The sequence below is a fragment of the Scophthalmus maximus genome, chromosome 19, assembly GCF_022379125.1.
Source record: "Scophthalmus maximus strain ysfricsl-2021 chromosome 19, ASM2237912v1, whole genome shotgun sequence".
Classification (NCBI taxonomy): domain Eukaryota; kingdom Metazoa; phylum Chordata; class Actinopteri; order Pleuronectiformes; family Scophthalmidae; genus Scophthalmus; species Scophthalmus maximus.
In genome coordinates, this window is record NC_061533.1 from 3,567,620 (window position 1) to 3,587,500 (window position 19,881).

At 44.4% G+C, this 19,881-nt stretch overlaps 1 protein-coding gene and 1 long non-coding RNA gene across 3 annotated transcripts in view; both read right to left on the minus strand.

Annotated features, from left to right (window-relative positions):
• Positions 1–19,881, minus strand: part of adamts3 (ADAM metallopeptidase with thrombospondin type 1 motif, 3) — a 113,582-nt gene that overhangs the window by 28,931 nt on the left and 64,770 nt on the right. For both annotated transcript variants that reach the window (XM_035638733.2, XM_035638734.2), the window contains exons 8-11: positions 15,737–15,842; positions 8,602–8,745; positions 7,136–7,268; positions 1,014–1,127 (exon numbers count right to left, since the gene is read on the minus strand). In XM_035638733.2, the coding sequence (XP_035494626.2) occupies positions 1,014–1,127; positions 7,136–7,268; positions 8,602–8,745; positions 15,737–15,842 (497 nt within the window). The remainder of the gene's footprint in view (positions 1–1,013; positions 1,128–7,135; positions 7,269–8,601; positions 8,746–15,736; positions 15,843–19,881) is intronic.
• LOC118313360 lies at positions 4,406–5,592 on the minus strand. Its single transcript, XR_004794453.2, has 3 exons — positions 5,039–5,592; positions 4,838–4,914; positions 4,406–4,714 (listed from the first exon to the last, which is right to left on the minus strand). It is a non-coding gene; the product is annotated as an uncharacterized LOC118313360 (long non-coding RNA).

The window sequence follows — 19,881 nt, forward strand, 5'->3', positions numbered from 1 at the left end:
CCTCTCCAGCCGTCCAGAAAGAAATCTCCCCCCCCCCCCCCCCCACCCCCGGCGTGGTGTGGAAAACTTGACGGGCCTGCGCTGAGCCCCGACCGACCTCAGGCCCGGTCCAACGCCTCTGGGACGAATCTGAGCGCTGACTGTGTGAGCCAGCGCCTTTTCACCCGGCGTGAGCGCAACGGCACTGGACCTCGCTCACGCTCGCGTGGCCGAATGGAAGCAGAGTCCCGCAGCCAGGTTAAAGTCAAATCAGTCAATTAAAACATCGACTGAAGTAGATTTTGCGAGTATCTATACGTGACATGAGTTTTTATATTCATTTCAACTTTTTAATCTTTCACTTTAGTACACTATATAAAAAAAACAACATACTTTTACTCTGCTACATTGTCATCGGACATCGTCGTTACTCGCTACAAAATGCATTTTGAGTAAAACCCAATTCTCTCAGGATATTGTATCGGGACTGAATGTATTCACCCTCGAATGGAGTAAGAGGAGAAGGATGGAGGGAGGAGGAAGGTGCAATAAATACCGTTTGGGAAGTTTAAATTAAAGAATTTAATTTCTGCCTGTCTTGTTTCTTTGTACTTGTACCTTTGATTCTTAAGTGCATTTTAATAGCTGACAAATACTTGTGATACTCAAGTACATTTGATGTGAAGCTAATTTTCTTATGGGTAGTTTTAACTTTTACCAGAGCAAAGATATCTTTACTTTTACTCAAGTATAGCATCTATACTTCATACACCCCTGAGATTAAAACATGATTAACTTTCACATACAGTATGGGGGGGGGTTAATATTTATTCTGGCATATTGTAGTTGCGATGAAACAGTGTTTTTTTGTAATCAGATTCTCAGCATGTAATATTATAGAGGATGTAGAATCAATGCTTGTCAATACATCAATTACTTTATTTCTATGTCCAGGAATTGAATGGGTTTTTTTTTGGGGGGGGGGGTCCACATACTTTTGGCCATGCAGTATCACACGTGATAGACAAACTCACTTTTCCGGGCGCGCACTCCGTCCCGTCGAGAGGCGGGCCCTTCTTGGTTTTGCAGAAGTAAGGGTTGTCCGGGTGACTGCACCACAGCTGTTTACAAGGGTCAAAGGTACGAAACTAAAAGAAAAAATACAGAAGAGAGGAAAATCATGCTGTTAAGGTAAGAGAGCTGACAGAACTGTATGTGAATATGAAAAGCGTTTTTTTTCTTTCTTTTTGATAAGTCGCCGCTCCCGCTGAGATACAAAGGCTGAGAGGCAGAAATGGAAAAAGGTCTCTTAAGAAAATAAACTCTCCGACACAGCGTGTCACATTTCATTTTCTCGTGTTCCGAGGCGTCGTGTCACATCAGCGATGATATCCGAGGAACAAATTCCTTCTGTGACTTTTCAAAACAATGCCTCCGGGTTCGCACCAGAGAACCAAACATTTTTATCCACTAAGCACACGTACGGAAAAAAACATCTTCGGCATTGTAGATTATGATGCTTTGGAATTGGTTTGGTGCGAATAAAACAAGGAAAAAGACGCAATGTTATACAGTGTGAGAGACGAGGTGTGTAAGTGTTCCACAATCACACTCCTCTGTGTCGCGCCGCCGCCCGAAATCGCAGTTTACAAGTGTTTGTGAGCTCCGCTATCAGCCGGCTGGATTGAAAAGCTTTTCCTTTTCGGGAACAGTCCATTCGTCTGGAGGATTAGAGCAGAATATCAGAGCGACCGGAGGGGACTCCAAAATTGGCCTCTGAGCTTTCTCCTTGGCCGAGGGACTTTGTGAAAAACACGAGACCCTGGACTTACTTCCAAGAGCCGATTCCTCTTCTGCACGGTTTCCGAGACGCATCTCTCAGACGGGACAGCAGTGGGAGATATTAGACAATCAGAACCGTTCCTTTGTCCACCTCATTTACTCCGCGTCCAGCAGAGATCGATTTAACTCTCGGAACATGTCCGCCGCCGCCGAGTCACCAATTCTGTGTAATTTGCTCGGTTGAGTGGCACACGAGACTATTAGCTGGAATGAATGAATGACTTTTAGGTTTTTTTCAAATATAAACCGAACCTATTAATATAGTCCCCTGGTCTTTCGATCCACAGCTGCTCACAGCGGCCCACGTTACTCCAACTGTTCAGTTCTTGGATCCCTGTTTTTGTTTGGTGCACTTGATGTAGCGAACGTAGACTTAGAGACTTGCCCTGACGTCTTGTGGGACTTAATTCTCGAGGGTTTCTTGTGACGCAAACCAGACAGATTGTGTCACCGAAAAATGCGTCCTTCCATTCCTGCGGGAAGAAGAATCCAACGGGTGGATCAATATTTTCCTCAGATTAACCGATTTAGCTCCATGCTGTCGGGGCCATGGCTTAAGGTCCCGACTTGAGAAAGACGATATTATTGATTCAGACCCGTGGAGTTCCTTTCACATGTCACACGTGTAATGTAAGTCGCGGATTGCTTTGCTCGTGTCCCCGATGCATTGACGGTGATAAACAAGTCTTCTGCCCCTTGTGAGGTCTCATCTATGAAGCAATTTAAACTATGCAAATGTCCTCGTCCTCCGTTTCAGCATCTCTTCTCAAATGCACGCAGAGATGAACACCTCATCTCTAGTGTCTGATTTGCATCTTCCTCATTGAGAAGAACCCTCTCCAGTGTCTAGAAGACCCCTGACCTTCCACCCGACACGCTCAGCCAACCGGATTCCTTTGTTTGGACGCCTGCCTGCTCCTTTAAAGACAAAAAAGAGCCTTCTTCTCTGAACTCATTAATTCATCCAAAGTTTTATATGAGAACCCATTGAAAAATTAAACGTCCCGTGTCTCTGATCTTGTGTTCTGCACACGGATGTGAATTGAGACAAGGCTTCTACAGTACAAAGGGCTGTATGCCTCGTTTTATGTGGATCCCTTACACAATTGCCGTTGCATTCATTAGTGTCATCACTGTATATTATGATGGAGGTCTGCGGGGAAATTATTCAACGTTATGTCCTGATTGAGCAACATATAGAGAGCTCTTATCTGACACATCCATAGGCGTAGCACGGGGGGGGGGTGACTACCCAGGGCCCAAGGGTGGTGGTAATTAGTGTTTTCTACGTAATTAGTGTCATAACATAAATTAAAAATTGGCTGAATACATTGGTTGAGAGACTGAACTCTATATTTCCTAAAGAGTAGTTGAGGTTCTCCGAGGGCCCTCTCACTTCTTACAAAAGACGCGAAAATGGTTTAGTGCACCAATCACGACTCAGCATGAGAATCTGACAGCTAATCTACCGACCGGTGACTTCGTCTGACTTTGTGTTGCCTCAGGGAAGTAAAGTCTGGGTCCCAGGAGAGAAAAGAGAGAAAAAGAGATTAAAGAAGAAACCAAGGGAAAACAACCGTTAATTAATTTCTTTTGAAAGAAATTAATTAACAGTGAGCCAGGAGCTTTCAGAAGAAAGGTGGCTAGCTATTAGCAAATTCCTTCTACGACAGCTAGCTAGCAGCTACCTAGCTGAGATCGACACAGTTGCTAATGCTAGCTAGCTAACTGCAACGTTTACTTCCTGAAGACAGTAGGAGTTAGATAGCTAGCTACTATTAGAACAAACACACACACACACACACACACACACACACACACAAACACACACACACACACACACACACACACACACACACACACACACACACACACACATGTATAGGGCCCAGAATTTGCTGCTAAGACCCTGGACACACCTGTACTGTGACATTCTTTGCATGAAAGTATTTTGGTTTTTTTGAGATGCATTTTTAAACAAATCTAAAGGAATACTTTTGTTTTAAAACCACAACCATATCACACATTGCATGTGCCTGCTGCTGCAGGGGGTTTGTGTATATACATATATATATATATATATATATATTCATGTTTTTAGTATTCAGTGTGAGCAGATGGGTGAGCAGAAAGATGGGGGGTGGGGGGAAACCGCTCCGCTGGCTTCAGTTGTTGCAATATTAAGAGAATTTGAGGGAAGCCGAGATGCACTGCACATGAACCAGGACACGCGCACAAAAAAATTCTGGTCCATAAAATTGAAGGAGACATCCGTGTCAGGTTCATGTTTTTGTAAAACTCGTCTCAGCTGAGAGCACTATAACTGGAGAGTGGGTTTTTATAATCAGCTCAGTGCCTCCTGCCATTGGTTTAATTTGCTGGCACTCAGAAATTCAAAATGAACCGTGTGATTGCCAGCGTTTCCCCCTCGGGTAAACTCAGCAGTGAGTGAGAGATCAGTGCTGCGATACAGCGATTTCCCTGCGCTGCTTTTAGTACCTTTCTGCTGCCGCTGGTCTGACTCAGAGGAAAGAGCTGAGACTGGTAAAAAATAAAAACAAATTAGTAAATAGAAGCAGAAAGATGCTTGTTTAAGGTTTTTCCAAATTACACTACATACATTATGCATCTCAAAACAGTTTCGCATTTTTGAATAATCAATGACATCTAACCAGCAGTCCAAACAACAAACTGCGTTACTGTTTCTGTACATGTTCGTCGAATGTTGTGTGTCCCCCGGGGGTTTTTGTGGCGTTCAGGCTCGGCGTCGGTCCAGCTTGTCGATCAATTGATTTGTTTTTCAGAACGTCACGTGAGTGGCGCCCACGACAGCAAACCGACACGTGCCTCAATGATGACATCGATGCTTCCAACCTCAATGTCCGTGTTCTGACTGACGAGTTATGAGAAGAAAAAAAAAAGATATCCACATGATTGCAAACAATCTGCCCGTAAGCGATTTTGGATAAGAGCTTGTTTCTCTCTTTGCTGTTGTGGATGTTATGACGGAACTGACCGGGCCGCGAACCCGCAGCCTCGGTACGGGAGACAGATGCGCTAACCACAAGGCTGCTGGTTCACTCTTTGCATAATCTGCCAACGGAGATTTTAGAAAAAGGTTGAATGGATCAATGAAACAAGCTCAAAAATCAATAACAACCAGAGCAAAACAAAACACATCATCAGGCCTTCTCATCATTATCATAGACGGTCCCACCAGCAGCAGCAGCAGCAGCAGGAGCAGGAGGGGGTGAGTCCACACAGGGTGAACACAGATGCAGCAGGCATCTTTACAGTTGTCAGCTCAAAAGTCACACAGCGGGTGAGCTGGGTAACGGCCACTGGTGGAAGGTCAACGAGTACGTTTACTGTAATGATCAAATTATTGACAGCGCTTTGAGTAAAAATGCACTTTAAAGAGCTCATAGGTCGACGAAACGTTGGGACTTTATTTCGGATGACTTTTTGACTCTACTTTAGAATTCCCACTGTTTGCTTTTTTGCTTTACTTCTTACCACTTCCACATTTTAAAGGGAAATATTTCTAGGAGACATGGTTTTTCATCTCTTTCCTTTCCTCTAGTCTAGTGTGGTATAGTTTTTTTGTGTTTGTAAAAGTTCTGTAAAGTTTCAAAGCAGAAAAGGGAGCTCCTCTACCCGGCAGAAAAACCCTAAAGCTAATGAAATTGCGTTATCACGGAATAGCCAAATGCACGACTAGCGGCTAGTCTGGCACGCCACCAAACAAAGCCGGGTAAAGAGAGAGCAGAGGCCGACACTTCCTACATGTCCAGTTGACCAATCACAACAGAGTTGGAGCCAGCTGGCCAATCAGAGCAGACTAGGCTTCATTGGGAGGGAGGGGCCTTAAAGAGACAGGAGCTAAAACCAAGTGTTGCAGACAGACGTTGTGAAAGAGGAGCTGCAGGAACGGACACTATGAGGAAACTGATGTGTTTACTGAACATTGGAGCATGTTAACCTGTTCAAGTAATTACCCAAATTGAAATTATGAACCTGAATATGAGCAGTATATGTCTCCTTTAAAATGTCAGTCCACTAAAAAAACGTGAAATGTGAGTAAAGTTCCCAACAGTACAGACATTGATTTAAATTAACTCAAACTTGACAGCCTGAGCTTTAGAACATAACTTTTATTTGGAGTCGTGTTTTGGTCACCTGGTGAATGGAAGCTGTTTGGTCTCACGTACTGCTGATGGAAACATATGGCTCTTCAGCTCTGTCTGTGTCTGTGGTTTGGCGTTGGACAGATTAGAGCCCTTTCACCGAAAAACTGCTGGCTGCTGTGTCAGGAAATAACTCCAATAAGAGCGGGCGAGATTAAACAATAAAACAACGGGCGGCCAAACCAGAGAAATGTGCTGAAAGATGCTGAAAAGAAGTTTAGTGGTAATTGTCTGTGGGGGGGGGGGGGGGGGGGGGGGGGCTATCAGCTTCCCCAAAACGCTTACAGCACAAGGAGTCATTCGATGCATTCTGAACATAAAACTTATTGATTATAGCTTTGATTAAAGGATGTTAATACTTCTTCTATCACTGGTAATGGCTCTAGCCCCTGATGGATTTTTATTAAATCCTCAGCTAACGTACTGAAGAAAAAGTGAATAGAATGTATATGCAGCGACCGCTCTCGGCAAGTTTGATGTGTCGTATTATTCGTTGTCGTTGTCGTTATTGCAAAGTGCAAAAAAAAAAACCCAACCCCTATGTGAACTGATTGATGAGCAAGAAAGCTTCAAGTCTTACCAACCTGACTCTTTTATATATCCCCGGATGAGGCCGGAAATCCGCTGGAATTCAAAATGCCTCTACAGAAATTTCAACCTTGATTTAAAGTCAAGAACTGAATCATCAAGTGAAGATCTTCATCAGAATCCCCCCCCCCCCCTCCCTCCCCCGAGGTCTCTGCCTGGTCCTCATATACACATTCTGTCCATTATGCCTCCTCATCCTCTTCATGCGTTAAGCCTTTTTTTGAAGTTCTGAGGTGACGGGGGAAAGCTCCTGTTGAAAGGGCACGGTATTCGCTTTGATTTCAGAGTTTTGCAAACTCTGCTTTTGTAGCTCGTGTCGCGTTGCGTAACAAAAAAAAAAACGTCATCAGGAGTCTAAGACTTCCTGCTGCTTCCACTAATGTAATATAAAATATTCTGACAGAAAAAGGCCTCAAAATATTTATTTTCTCCCCCTTTTCAAAGAACAAAAACAAAGAAAAAGCCTGAGAAAAGATTTTCACCGCTGAGCTCGTGCAGTTTTCCGAACTAAGCGGAAGCTCGAGGGGCCGTTTTCTTACCGACGTGCAGATCTTATAGCCCACTCCGAAGTCAAACCGGCACTGCTCGTCCATCGAGTAGTTGATGCCGGGCAGCTCGGGAAGTTGCGGCCAGTCGTGCTTGAAGGGGTCGTCCAGGAGACAGTCGTATGTGCTGTCAGGAAGTGACACAAAAAGAGAAGGTGATGCTGGTGTAATTTACATAAGTGTAGGTATCATACATTCCCAGCGGCGTGTACACGACAGCAGCCATCCAGCCGGCCGAGAACCGGAAACAAGGGAACTGTCTGGCTGCCTGTGAGGACTGTAAAAGATTTGAAGGATGTTCTGACAAATTAATTGGTGGGATTCTCCCGGTGCAGCGAGGGAGGGAGAGAGTGAGGGAGAGAGTGAGCAATAGAGCGCTGCACACAGCTCCACACGGAAGCAAGAGTGCAAACCACGAAGTTAAAGACCGTACATGTTATTTCTTGTATGTAAAAGGATTCGTTATGAAACTGTGGCAAGACAAATTAGACGACAGCCACAGTCTGAGTAACTCATGGGAAACACTGGTGTATGTTCTGACCTCGCAAAAATCTTTTTCATTAACTCAAACCGTATCTCCATTCTCTGTATTCAACCTGTAAGTGTGGCCGCAGATTTAACTTCACCACCTAACCAATTAGCCATCAAACAAAAAGAAATGCATGATTTAAAAAAAGGAGGAAACAGATTCAAGTGAGCAGCCGAACGGCCTTGAATTTACTGTTCACTGCCATGTGGCACTGCGTTTACAATACCTGTGAATATTCCAGCTGAATGCTGCTGCACAAGACTCTCAGAGAGATTCAGTAACATCTTGTCTTGTTTATTTGTTTCCCAGCAGGAGTTATGAATTCATATTTCCGTTTAGGGGGCTGATTCGGCAGCATGTGGCAAGGTGGTGAAAAGCGGCTCAGCGGCAGTAAATCCGAGCTTAGCACGCGAGGGCGGCGCGGCTAAACCTCAGCTCAGAGTCAGACAAGACGAACTACATCTTTTCCTTTTTGTGTGAGCGTTAAATGATTTCAAACATCTCATTAACTTCGGCTCTGCCTCAGCGGGCGTTCGGCTTCGCCCCCTCTCAGAATCGAAACCCTCTTTCACGTTTACGAACCCACGATATGGCTCCGCAGTGACACTTTACATGCGATACAGTGATTCTTCTCTGCACGGGATCCACTTTAAAATAGCCGGGAGCTGCCCTATAAAACGACAACAACACTGTACACCGCGTGGCGATTGATTGTATATCGCTGCCGTCATCTCCTTGCAAATCGGTGTTCACGCTCTGGTGAACGTCCTCTGTCAGACATTGATTCTTCTGCAGCTGCGCAAAAGGAAACTTGATGATCATGCAGCCAACACAAGCCACGGGTGCACGCGCCGGCCGCCGAGCCACGCACGGGCTTCTACACGCATACAGTACCGTCAGTTATTCCGTCCATCTGTGAACATGAACTCACTGGATGTATCGCTTCAGCTCCTGTCCGCTGCACATGGACCAGTGGTACCGATGGAAGGCCGCCTGCACCAGAGGGGCCATCACGCTTCCCATCGTCGTTTCGTCCCCGCAGCGGTTTCCCTGGCCGTCGTGCTCCATGCCCAGCCTACTCGCACGGGGAGAGAGAGACGAGCAGATATTGTTAAATAACTGTCGGGGACCAAAAAACATCCCAAATCCGGGAGGAGTTTTAAGTAAATAAGACGTTTAAATCCAGGATTCGTATCATCCTTTGTGAAAACATATTTTATTGACTCAAGCAAGATGATTCACACTTCAACTCCACTACAATCACCGTATGGTTTCTTTCAGTTGCAGTGGGAACTATGGGAGTAAATGCAACTATCATTGTCACACCTCTTCTGTCCTTTCCGTCTCATTTTTTAAAATATTTCTCGGGCCATGATATATTTAAAATAGAGATTCCGCCGCGACAGGAGAGGTGCGTGACGAGAGATCATTTTCCGCTGCGTGTCCCGTTTTCCATCCCGTAGGTGTGACGGTTTAACTGGTTCTGACCGGGTATATTTTCCCCGACATCTTTGTGTTTTTTTTTTACAATTTCTGACAGGAGGATCGTCGCACTATATTGTCTCGAGGTTTTGTACGAGAGGTAGAAATCCGCTCCCTTCGGGGCATCGCAGAAGCTTTCGGCGAAAGACAGTAATCACTGCAGACATCACTGTCAAAGCGCATAGCGCCTGGCGCGAATAGGCCGACAGTATTATGCAGCCCTGCCGCTTGTCTCCGTGTAGATTACCTGTTACCATGACAGGCCCGATATGCGTACTGAAGAACTCCATCACCAAAGCCCTCTGTGCCCTTGTAAAAATTAGTGTTCGGATTTTATTGTCCTCCGTTCCGGCCCCATGTGGCCACATTTCACCGCTCTGGTAATAGAGTTGCCAGGAGTTGTATTTGTCCAGTGTGTGAAATACAGCAGGTGTCGGCCCGCACGTGACTCACCAAGCAATGCATTATCCAGATGAACGTAATGTTCAGAAACCCGACAACGTGTCGCTCCCGATGCGGGAGGGCGGTTACCGTGACAACGAGGGACAAACAACCGCCACAACCTCGTGTTCCGTCATGTTCTCACCTGTGGCTCAGCTCAGTTTGTCAGGATGAAGGACAACGGGGACGTCGCTGCCTGAAAAGAGGGGGAGAATCCACAGAGGGACCGAACCATCCACTAACTCCCCTCTTGATTAGAACCATACGTTCCACATCCAGGAGTCCATTGTATCATTTTTAATGGTGTAGCTATTAAGGATGAGATGGGGTTTCTTTTGTCCCCCCCCCCCCCATGGAATGAATGAATGATGACAATCATTCAGACACAGGAAGTTTCTTTCACATGATTTATATTTAGCTTGCTCTAAGCTGATTACTTCCCTCAGGTCCCTGATGCATTGAAGGGAGATAACCAAGTCTGTTGCTCCTCGTGAGCTACAGTAACGTCTCACATGTCTCATCTATTGAAAAGCTCAACTAAATGAAAAAAAAAATTCCCAGTCAGGTTCACGTGCTCCAAAAAAAAAAAAAAAATTTAAAATCGAAATGAGATTTCCATTCAGTCTGGCGATGTCATTCAGAATTAAGCGCTCATGAATAACAAACCCCCCCCCCCACTGCAAAACATCATTTTAAACATTTTTAAATAGAGGCAACTGATGTGGTGCACAAACTTTAGCAACTGGGCTATTTGTGGGTAATGAGGTCCAGGCCAGAAAGTGCTCTCCCTTCACCTCCAATCGACTACAAGCCCACCTGCCCACACGCCGCGACAGGAAATCCAACAGAACTAATGGCACAAACAACTGTAGGCAGGCTGAGAAAAAACCCATTCTCGCGATTTAGGAGTTTGAATCGAATGTCACCCGAGTGTTGTTTGGGGGGCGTTTTGTGCCAGGGAACGAGAAGAAGAAATAATAAAAAAAAAAGACAAGGAGAATGAAGATGGTACAATTGTCTCCGGTCAGTTAACGGTCAAAGCCTTAAACCGCCTCAGGCTGACTGTCTCACTGCAGCTGCATACTTAAAAAATCCTGTCAAGACGTTATTAGGACGTTATTTTAAGATGACCCAATGTGGCATCACTCGGGGAACAGAAAATTGGGACAAGAGTATTCAAAAAGAGAAAAATCAAATAGAACACCTTCTCATTGGGGGACGCTGCTGTTAATAGTCATAGCATCTGCTCACTTTACTGCACCCTGGAACTTTCTGTATTACATAGCAGTTATCAGAGTAAATTTTATGATGCCGAAATATGGATGAGAAGTGCTAAACTTGTAAGGGATACAACAATAATAAGAGATACAAACTTGAAGGATATTTGATTGGAAGTTTTTTGAAATTGGCAACAATTTCTAAGGTCAAGAATTGAAACTTAAAAAGCATAAATAATATATATTAATCATGAAACTAAACAAGGTCATGAATGTTATTATTATAACAACATTATTCACAATAAACAACCTCAAATAGCTTCAAATAATTGGTTATTAGAGGACAGATTGGATGGGTTTTTTTGTCGATATTAGTGACTGAATGAAAGAGAAAAAGTGTTTGAATAGAAGCTGATGTGTCACTTGTGCACCACCGTACACACTGCAATGACCTTGTTCTGAATGAAAGGTCACTAAACACTGGTGTGAGCAGATGAAGTGTACGACAGCGCACCTGTATGTCACAAACCGCAAATTAGAAGTGCGTGAGATGTCGAAGTGGTTTTCTGCAGCGCCACAATCAGCCTCTGAGATCGTCCCTGCTCTTGACATTTTGTTTTGTAAAGGAAAATGAAAGAAAGAAAAGAAAAGTAATGGACTAAAGAACATATTGGACATTTTTTTTCATTCTTTTTGTGTCCTTAGACGTGGTGCAGTGTAGTAAGAATTCATAATGTGTTGCACAAATACAAGAAAGAAAGAAATCCCAGAGGTGCTAGCTAGCAGCTACCTAGCCGAGATCGACACAGCTGCTATTGCTAGCTAGCTAGCGAACTGTAACTTTAACTACCTCAATACAGTAGGAGTTAGCGAGCTAGTTACTATTAGAACACACACACAGAATCGTAAATGAATCAGCATCATAGCTTCGAGGGCCCCACAAAGTCTGCCTACGTATAGGGCCCAGAATGTGGGGCTACACCCCTGCATCTTATACCCAAACTGATTAACATTTGAATACTTCTGTAACCAGGCTGTAATATTCTCCAGGCTAACATCTCGTTGACTGGCCTTCCCCATGATGGACCGCTTTGCTTTCAAATGATGTTTTTTAGGCATCTGAGTTCATGAAACTCACAGTACTTCTCTACTCTGGTAACAGAGAAAATATGAATTTTGTCCCACTCTCGTATGACATTTACGTGAATAAAAAACCTTCCCACGGAACAAACTGGAACATGAAGCCTCACGTGGCCATTTCAAAGACGTCGGTCGAGCTAATGATCGAATGCTCTTTTACGACAAAAGGAACCACGCTGCACCGGTGCCGAGTCCAACACATGATTTCCCTCTTAGTTGGTTTTTCTCTCAGTTATTTTTTCAATGTCAACATGTCTCTTTTGTGCTGAATAAATCAATATCCCCTCTGGCTTTCGCTGTAACAAGAGACCCCTCCCCCCCCGATAAGGCTACTGAGTCTCTGTTGGCTTAAATTTTACACACAGGCAGGATAACAATTTATCTCATGTCATCTGAATTGACTGTATATGACTTTAAACAGACTACATTTGTGTTTGAATGCATTTCAAATTGACTAAAGTATGATAACCCTATCGTCACATCTTAAATAATCACTTTTCCTCAATCTGTGCCCACACGATTCGTATAATGTAAAGTAACCCAGAAAGCTCGAGTTGATTTAAATTTGGATCTATTCTCCCCATTGGATTAACACAAAATAGTGAACCGGCGCTGCGTCGCTGCATCTTTTAAATAAAAAGATCCTCATTGTGTCGACTAGTAAATTGAAACTAAAGAGAGACGTGCATGCTCTTGGATTTCTTTGTTGTCAGCCACTGAAGGCCTCGCAAACTGGGAGTCGGCTGGGACTGGAGAGCTCGGGCGTTTTGTGACAGAGGCTTTGCTTTCACACAAATATCTTACCGAGGGCAAAGAAAGGAACAGTACAGATGTTATTTAGACACGCCTAATTTGGAGAGCAGTGTGTACCTTTACTTTTGTGAGAAGCGTGGAGCAAACTGTCACAAAGAATTTGCTTCCGCCAACTTGCTCGGATTTGCTTTTGGGCTCTGACGATCAGCAAAGGGCATAAACCTCACAACAAACCAGTGGCAAACCCTTAGGGGCCCCGTAGGCCTTCAGAGAAGGACAAAACAAAACAAAAATCTGCATTTTAGATTTTTCTATTTGTAATTCTAGACTCATTGTCCATCAAGTTAGCTCAAGAGAGTAAAAGGGTTCATGTCCGAAAACCATTAAAAATGTCCCCATAGCCAAATTTTGTTTGGTTATGGTTATTATTTTGTTTGGTTTGTTTGGTTCCAATATTCACAGTCTGCCACTGCAACACAACACAACAACACATTCAACGACTGTGCGGTAATGAAAGAAGCTCTGGTGGAAGACAAATCCTACAAATCCTACAACAACCACCCCGTTGTGATCTTGCAAGACAAACATGGACGGCAGCCAGCAGTTTGTATAGTGTTTCCAGTTCGTGGCATAAGTCTTTGATCATCTACATACTGTACATATTCTTTGCATACAGCACCACGAGCTACATCTGTAGCAGCCAACTGACTCTGACGGGAACCTGGCTGGGTCGGCTCGAAATCGTATTGGCTAAGCATTTGTAAAGTTTGTCCAGGCCTTGGGGAGTGAAGATGCTGAGCCTGAGCATCTCTCCCATCGTCTGTTGCTCCTGGCAACAATCGACTGAAGGCGTAACGTGCCAAAAAGGTTTAATCCAAGCATTTGGTTACCCACGTCCATAAAGTTTTCATCCTCATGGTTACATTTTTTTACCAGGAAGCCTTCTGGGCTCCTTTGGAAGTTTACTGGGCACGTCTAACTGGGAGGAGACGTAGAGTTAGACCCAGAACTTGCCGGAGGGACTACATATCCCATCTGGATCGCCTGGGAAGCGTGGCCGGGGAGAGGGATATCTGGAACACCCGATCCCGGAAATGTGGAAGAAGATGGATGTAAAGATGGATGGTTACATTTTACTCTCCATTATACTTTGTCATGAGTCCTCATGAGGAGAAGACTGGATTTGATATGTAATATTGGCGCAGCGCCCCTTTTAATTAAAAGGTCCGAGGTATCGCTATGCAGCCACCGTACCAACCGAACAACTGTCTGTGTACACTTTTCCACAGCGTGGACACTTGCCGTCCCAGCTCGTCGACTCCTCACTGCTCCTAAAGGACAGTTTCTCCTTTCTCTACAACACCGCCCTGCGTCACTTCCCAGCTTGTTTCAGACTCAGACTCAAACAGACACAAAAGCCAAAAGACTTTAGGAGGGATCTGCCGAATCTAGACATGTGACACCCAGAGTGACACCACTCCACACGAGCTAACCGGTGATGTGGATGTTGCCCAACACGCGTGAGCCAGCAGCTCCCCAAATTGTTAGCACTGATCTCTTAAATCCTGGCATCCACTGGTTCAAATCCATTTGTATCCCATTGGACAGAGTTATCTCCACTCTGGACCACTTGCTGTTGACAGTTGGGTGACAAAAAAAATGTAGTGAGTGACAATTAGAATCGTGTCCCTCCTGTTGTCTGTTGTTCACACTAAGCTCACTAACCACTTGAATCAGGAGCATAAACAGCAAATCTGTGAGGATTGCAGGTTTGCGTGCAGAGCCACAACTCTTCTGAAAGCACTTCCTCCAACTCTCTCTACAGGCCAAGGATGAAAAAGTGGTACGAGATACTGGAACGCTTCTTGTCCTCCAAAATGGCACCTGTTCTTTCCATGAGAGCTGATTTATTCGGCGCAAAACGCCAACGTTTTTTTTTGTTGTTGGTCCGTCTGGTTTTGCCTTTTGCTGTGTCCAAAATCACCCCTTCACTATTTCCCTTTTGACGTTTCCCAAAGTAATAGTTTGATCACTCCGTGCCGCACGTGTGGTGTTGCATAACTGTCATTTCTGCATCCATGTACTGTGGAAAAGTAAAAGAAGGAAGTAAGGGTTCATGCCACGGGCTCTGCTGTAGAGCATAAATGTCACGCTGAATATTCAAACATGAGTCCTTTTTTCACTTTGCCCAGTTTCATAGCAGAGACTAAAACTGGCCTCAGAGAACTTCTCCTTCTCCACTAATCCTCCTGCATTATGCACTAGATATTCGTAGATATTCTTATCTTTGATCTCTCACACGCAACACTATGAGATTTTAAAATAACGGCACATCACACACTACAGGATATTATTAAGAATACCGCTCCAGAGGGAGCGACGCACAACACCTCACGTCGCCTCCCTGTACCGACAACATCATCATCGTCATCATCCCGACTTTAAATCCTAAATATCAAACGTGTGCGATAATCACTGAGCGGCCCAAATCAATCAGTTCAGGTCAGTTTCAAGAACGAGCTCCGAACATCGGCAACGACCGAGGATCCAGACCGGATTCCTCCTCCGATTCTCTGCCAATTTTTATACAGAGTTTAGTGCATAAAAAAAGAGCTTCAACCATTCATTTTTTTCCCTATATATCCGGTGTTCATCGTCCACATCATGTGAGTGTGTGTGTGTGTGTGTGTGGCGTACGCGTGGGTACGGGCGGATAAAATAGGCCACGGTAACAGGCGGCGGCTGTGGACTCCTTGTGTTTTCTGTACATGTGCTCAATGAGCAAACCATGAAATTCAATAAAGGCTAACATGTTTGCCGCCAGAGCGCTCAAGGCCAATCTCCTTAAAGGTCCCCCGTGTCACTTAACATACCCTTCACAGGCAGGGGAGGGGGGGGGGGGGGGATAAAAAATCAGGAGGAAGTTGTTCACTAAACAAGTGCCGCAGCGCAATCAAGTGGAAGGACAACGGTCTTCCTCCTTTTGCGCTGCATCCCAAGGAAGGACAAAGTTAGGAAGAAAGAGGAGCCTACACATGTCCGGTCTCGTGGGCCACGACGAAGGCCGAGGAGAAGCCGTCTTCGTGGTTGAGGGTGCAGCTCCGGACGGGGTGGCACATCCCCGTGACTGGAGCGTAACCTGCCGGACATCGGGGTGGAAACAAAGGGGACAAAAGGTTAGATTGTAACAGGCTGACCCCCTTTTTTTTTGTTCAAATATTGGCATTAAAAAGATTTCCACAATTTTGATCGCAGCTGCTCGTGTTTTAACATCTGAGACTCTTGGTCCCTTTTGTTACAATGAAGGGTTTTTTTTTTGTGGAGAAGATTGTGTTCATACATTATTCAAGGAAAAGCTTCAGCTTGGGAATGAATCATTCTCATGCAAATGCTGTTTAAATAAATGTAAAGTATTCAAGTAGAGGTTTTCTATCGTCTGTCCTAACCCACTTCTAAAAGGCGTGTGTGTGTGTGTGTGTGTGTGTGTGTGTGTGTCTGTTTGTGTGTGTGTGTGTGTGTGTGACTCTGTGTGTGTGTGTGTGTGTGTGTGTGTGTGTGTCTGTCTGTGTGAGTGTGTGTGTGAGTCTGTGTGAGTCTGTGTGACTGTATGTGTGTGTGTGTGTGTGAATCTGTGTGTGTGTGTGTGTGTGTGTGTGTGAGTGTGTGCGCGTGTGTGTGTGTGTGTGCACTCCCGCACCATGTGTCATCTCCCCCTTCTCTCACCTTGCTCCTGCTGCAGGTGAGTGTTATAAAATAATCACCTGCTCATATCGATCAATCCGATCAATATGTGCCATGTCATTACTTTGCATTACCAGATCTGTTTTTTGGAGGAAATACAGTCGCTGCCGAGATGAAATTAACTGGCCACAAATCTTTTTTTAATCCAATCCAGGAAATATGACCTTGTGCCACGTGTTGCCAGGTTCAGGGCTACGACAACGCGTGCGTTCTTTGGCTCAAGGAAAACGATGGTGATTTTGTTTATGTTTGACTAAATCTATAATCTGATCACAGTCTTTCTCTCCAGCCGTTTTCAGACACGATCTCCGGGAAACGTCCGAAGAAATGGCGCGAGAACATTATCCGGAGTTTGCCGCCCACGTGTACACGAACGCAGCGGCGGTGGAATCTGATCAACGCAGTTCATCATTATTCAGCCACCAGGAGAAAAAGGGCTGCAGAGAGAAAGATTTAAAAGTTTGGAGTTCAATGTACAAGTTTTCTTGTTATGCTAATTCAAATAATGTTCCTATGCTGCTCATGCAAATCGGAAGGAAAATGAGCAAAGTAAAGAGACAAAAGAATCCCCTGCGCTCTTGTCCAAATACAAGGCGAGTGAAAATAGAGGTTTCATCTGAAAGCGGGGAAAAAATTATACCCTTCATGATTGTGATGATAAACAGGTGGCGGCACAGCGGGAGGAAGGAAACCTCCTTTCTTCAGTCATCCTTATTATTAAGATGAATAAATTATCATTGATTGAGTCATTATCAAATCATTATCATGATTATTAACCGCAAATAAACTACTACATCTTCCTCAGAATCAGAATTGTAAATTGCCAAGTGGGTTCTCACATGCGATGGATTTGATTTGGTGATTAATTTGTGCAAAACAAACACGGGATAATGACGGGAAGGACAAAGCAAGTCGTGTAAGTACCAAGGGACAGATTCAGCTACCTGATACGTGTTCATGCAAAACTCTATTTGCATGTTGTTGCGTCAGCCGCTGCCACACTGTTACATTATAAACTGGCAGAGAGGGAGATTTCATAGATTTCGTAAGAATTGAGCATCACAATAGGAGACAGAGACGGAGAGCGGGGGAGAATATATTGTTCATATACATTTGGCACAATGCCACCAAATAATGGCCCGTCCTGACTAAGAGACAAATTCATGCATCATTTGGACATTTAATCATTTTAATCATTTCTATATTGGATTCACTTTTGTGGATGAATAGGTTTTCGTTCTACTGTATCTCCGGGGTGATTTGCATTTACTGTCCACTCGAGGGTTACCGACATAAAGTAAGACCGAAAAAACAAAGACAATAACATCTGTTGCTGACAAAAAGAAAAGAAAAAAAAGGAATGTGTAAATACGACAGTGAAACATAATATTAACTCGCCTTGTTCAGGTCAAACTGAAATTATTAAAGGTCTGCACCTTTTGAAACTATAGGCACAGAGACACCATTGAAAGTGAATACACTTTAAAACACGTCCATCCCTGAACTGCAGAAATGAAACGCGTTAACAATGCAAAAGGAAACGCATCATCTGTTAAAGTACTTACAACATGCCAGATTGCTTCAAGCATGCGGCCCGATTGAATAATAGCGTGGTAACGTGTGGCTGGGTAAGTATTGATAATCCACAATGATTATATATGTATAGATATTCCAAGAGCTAATACGTTCCAGGAATTCACCACTATGAATGATTCCTCAAAGCCCTGCGCTCGGTCTCCACGGACCCCTGACGGAAACATCTGCCTCTTCAGCTGCTGAACGCTGCACCGTGTTCACCAGCGAGTCTTTCACCTTGTCTGTGTCCTGAGCAGGTGTTTTTCACCTTTTCCTGTTAACGCGCAACTGAAAGTGTCCTTATGAGAGTGGAGCAGAACCGTCAGGCCAAAAGGGCCGAGCTCTGTGAAAGTGATAATTATCCGCAGAGTGTAAACCCTGCAACATTTTGTCATCGGGCACAATCTGCTTTAATTGTGCTTTGGCTTAGCTTCCGCCCTTTGGTTCTGTGATAATCTAAATGACGGTGAAGCCAATGTGGAGCTGTTGGTGTTGGGGCCCGCATCCTTTGTTGGCGCGTCGGCAAAAAAAAGAAAAGAAAAGGAGAAAAGACGGACAATATGACAGCTGCACAAAAGCCAGGCCGGAACAACTGGGAGTTCGGCCGATCGGCTCGGAGAACCTTCCCACTTCCCCCGACGCTGCGACATGACGCCGAACATTCATACAGCAACTACACACATTGCACAACGGCAAACATGTTGTTGTTGATGGTTTTTTTTTCGTTCTCTTCTCCACTTTATGCTGCCCAATTAAATTTGACTCCCGCTTCGGGAATAAACTGTCACGAACTCCCAGGCAGCCTTGTTTTAATGGAGCAACTTTTTAATAACCTGTCTTGGCAAAAGTTCAGAGGCAAACCGGGGCCGGAGTGTGCGGCCGAAGCCGAGTGACTTCAATAAGTGGGAGTGATTTTCAATAACAATAAAATGTGTGTGTGTGTGTGTGTGTGTGTGTGTGTGTGTCTGTGTGTGTGTGTGTTTGTTCTGTCCCAAGCGTTATTTGCAGCAGAAGCCGAGAAGACAAACAAACCCTTATATGACTACTATTACAAATGATATCAATAATTTGATTTATTAGTGGGAAGATGAGCCAACTATTGTCTTGACCATCACAAAGATCCTCATTTAGACCCCGAGAAGGTATTTGGTTAATATTATTTCGAGTTAATTTAATTTGCCAAAAAAAATGATAGAAAATCCCCCTTTTTTCCCTCTTGGCCACAATAACAATGGCGTAGTGACTGATAACGCTGGAGAATTAGAGAGAGCGCTGTTTAATACCCATGATTTTTTTTTTTCCTGTGAATGATTTTTATTGCTATTGACATCCCTGTTTAGTGCACTTCATCAATCCCTTCCCTTTTTTTTCATTACCCAAAAAATCTTACTTGGCAGATTAGCCAAAGCCAGAGCAACAAAACACGCACGATTGCAAAGTGGAAAATAAATGCAGCGGCTGCTCAAAGGGTGATAATAAGAAAAGATCTGAAAAAAATAGCCTTAACAGAGCCGACTTCAGTGAGTTAGTTCGCCTCATTGTTTCAGCTCGGCTGCTGTGGAGCAACAGTCGATATCTGGCAGCCGGAGCAAATTGCCTCGAGACTCCGTAGTTTCCAGGTCTGCAGCAGCACGAAGAGAAATTTAGGGAAAGTTGCCAAACAGGGAGGAACAAGAGGGGCAAATTGGGCTTCAGCTGGTGATAAAGGGCCTTTGGATTTTTTTTGTGGGGGGGAATCAGACAAAGCTTCTACCTGGAGTAACTCGGGGCACAAAGGCTTCTTGTAGCCGCAATTTAAAAAAAAAGAATCAGAGTCAGAGAGTCGTGTCTGAGGCGGGTGATGGACGATATTCACTGAGGAT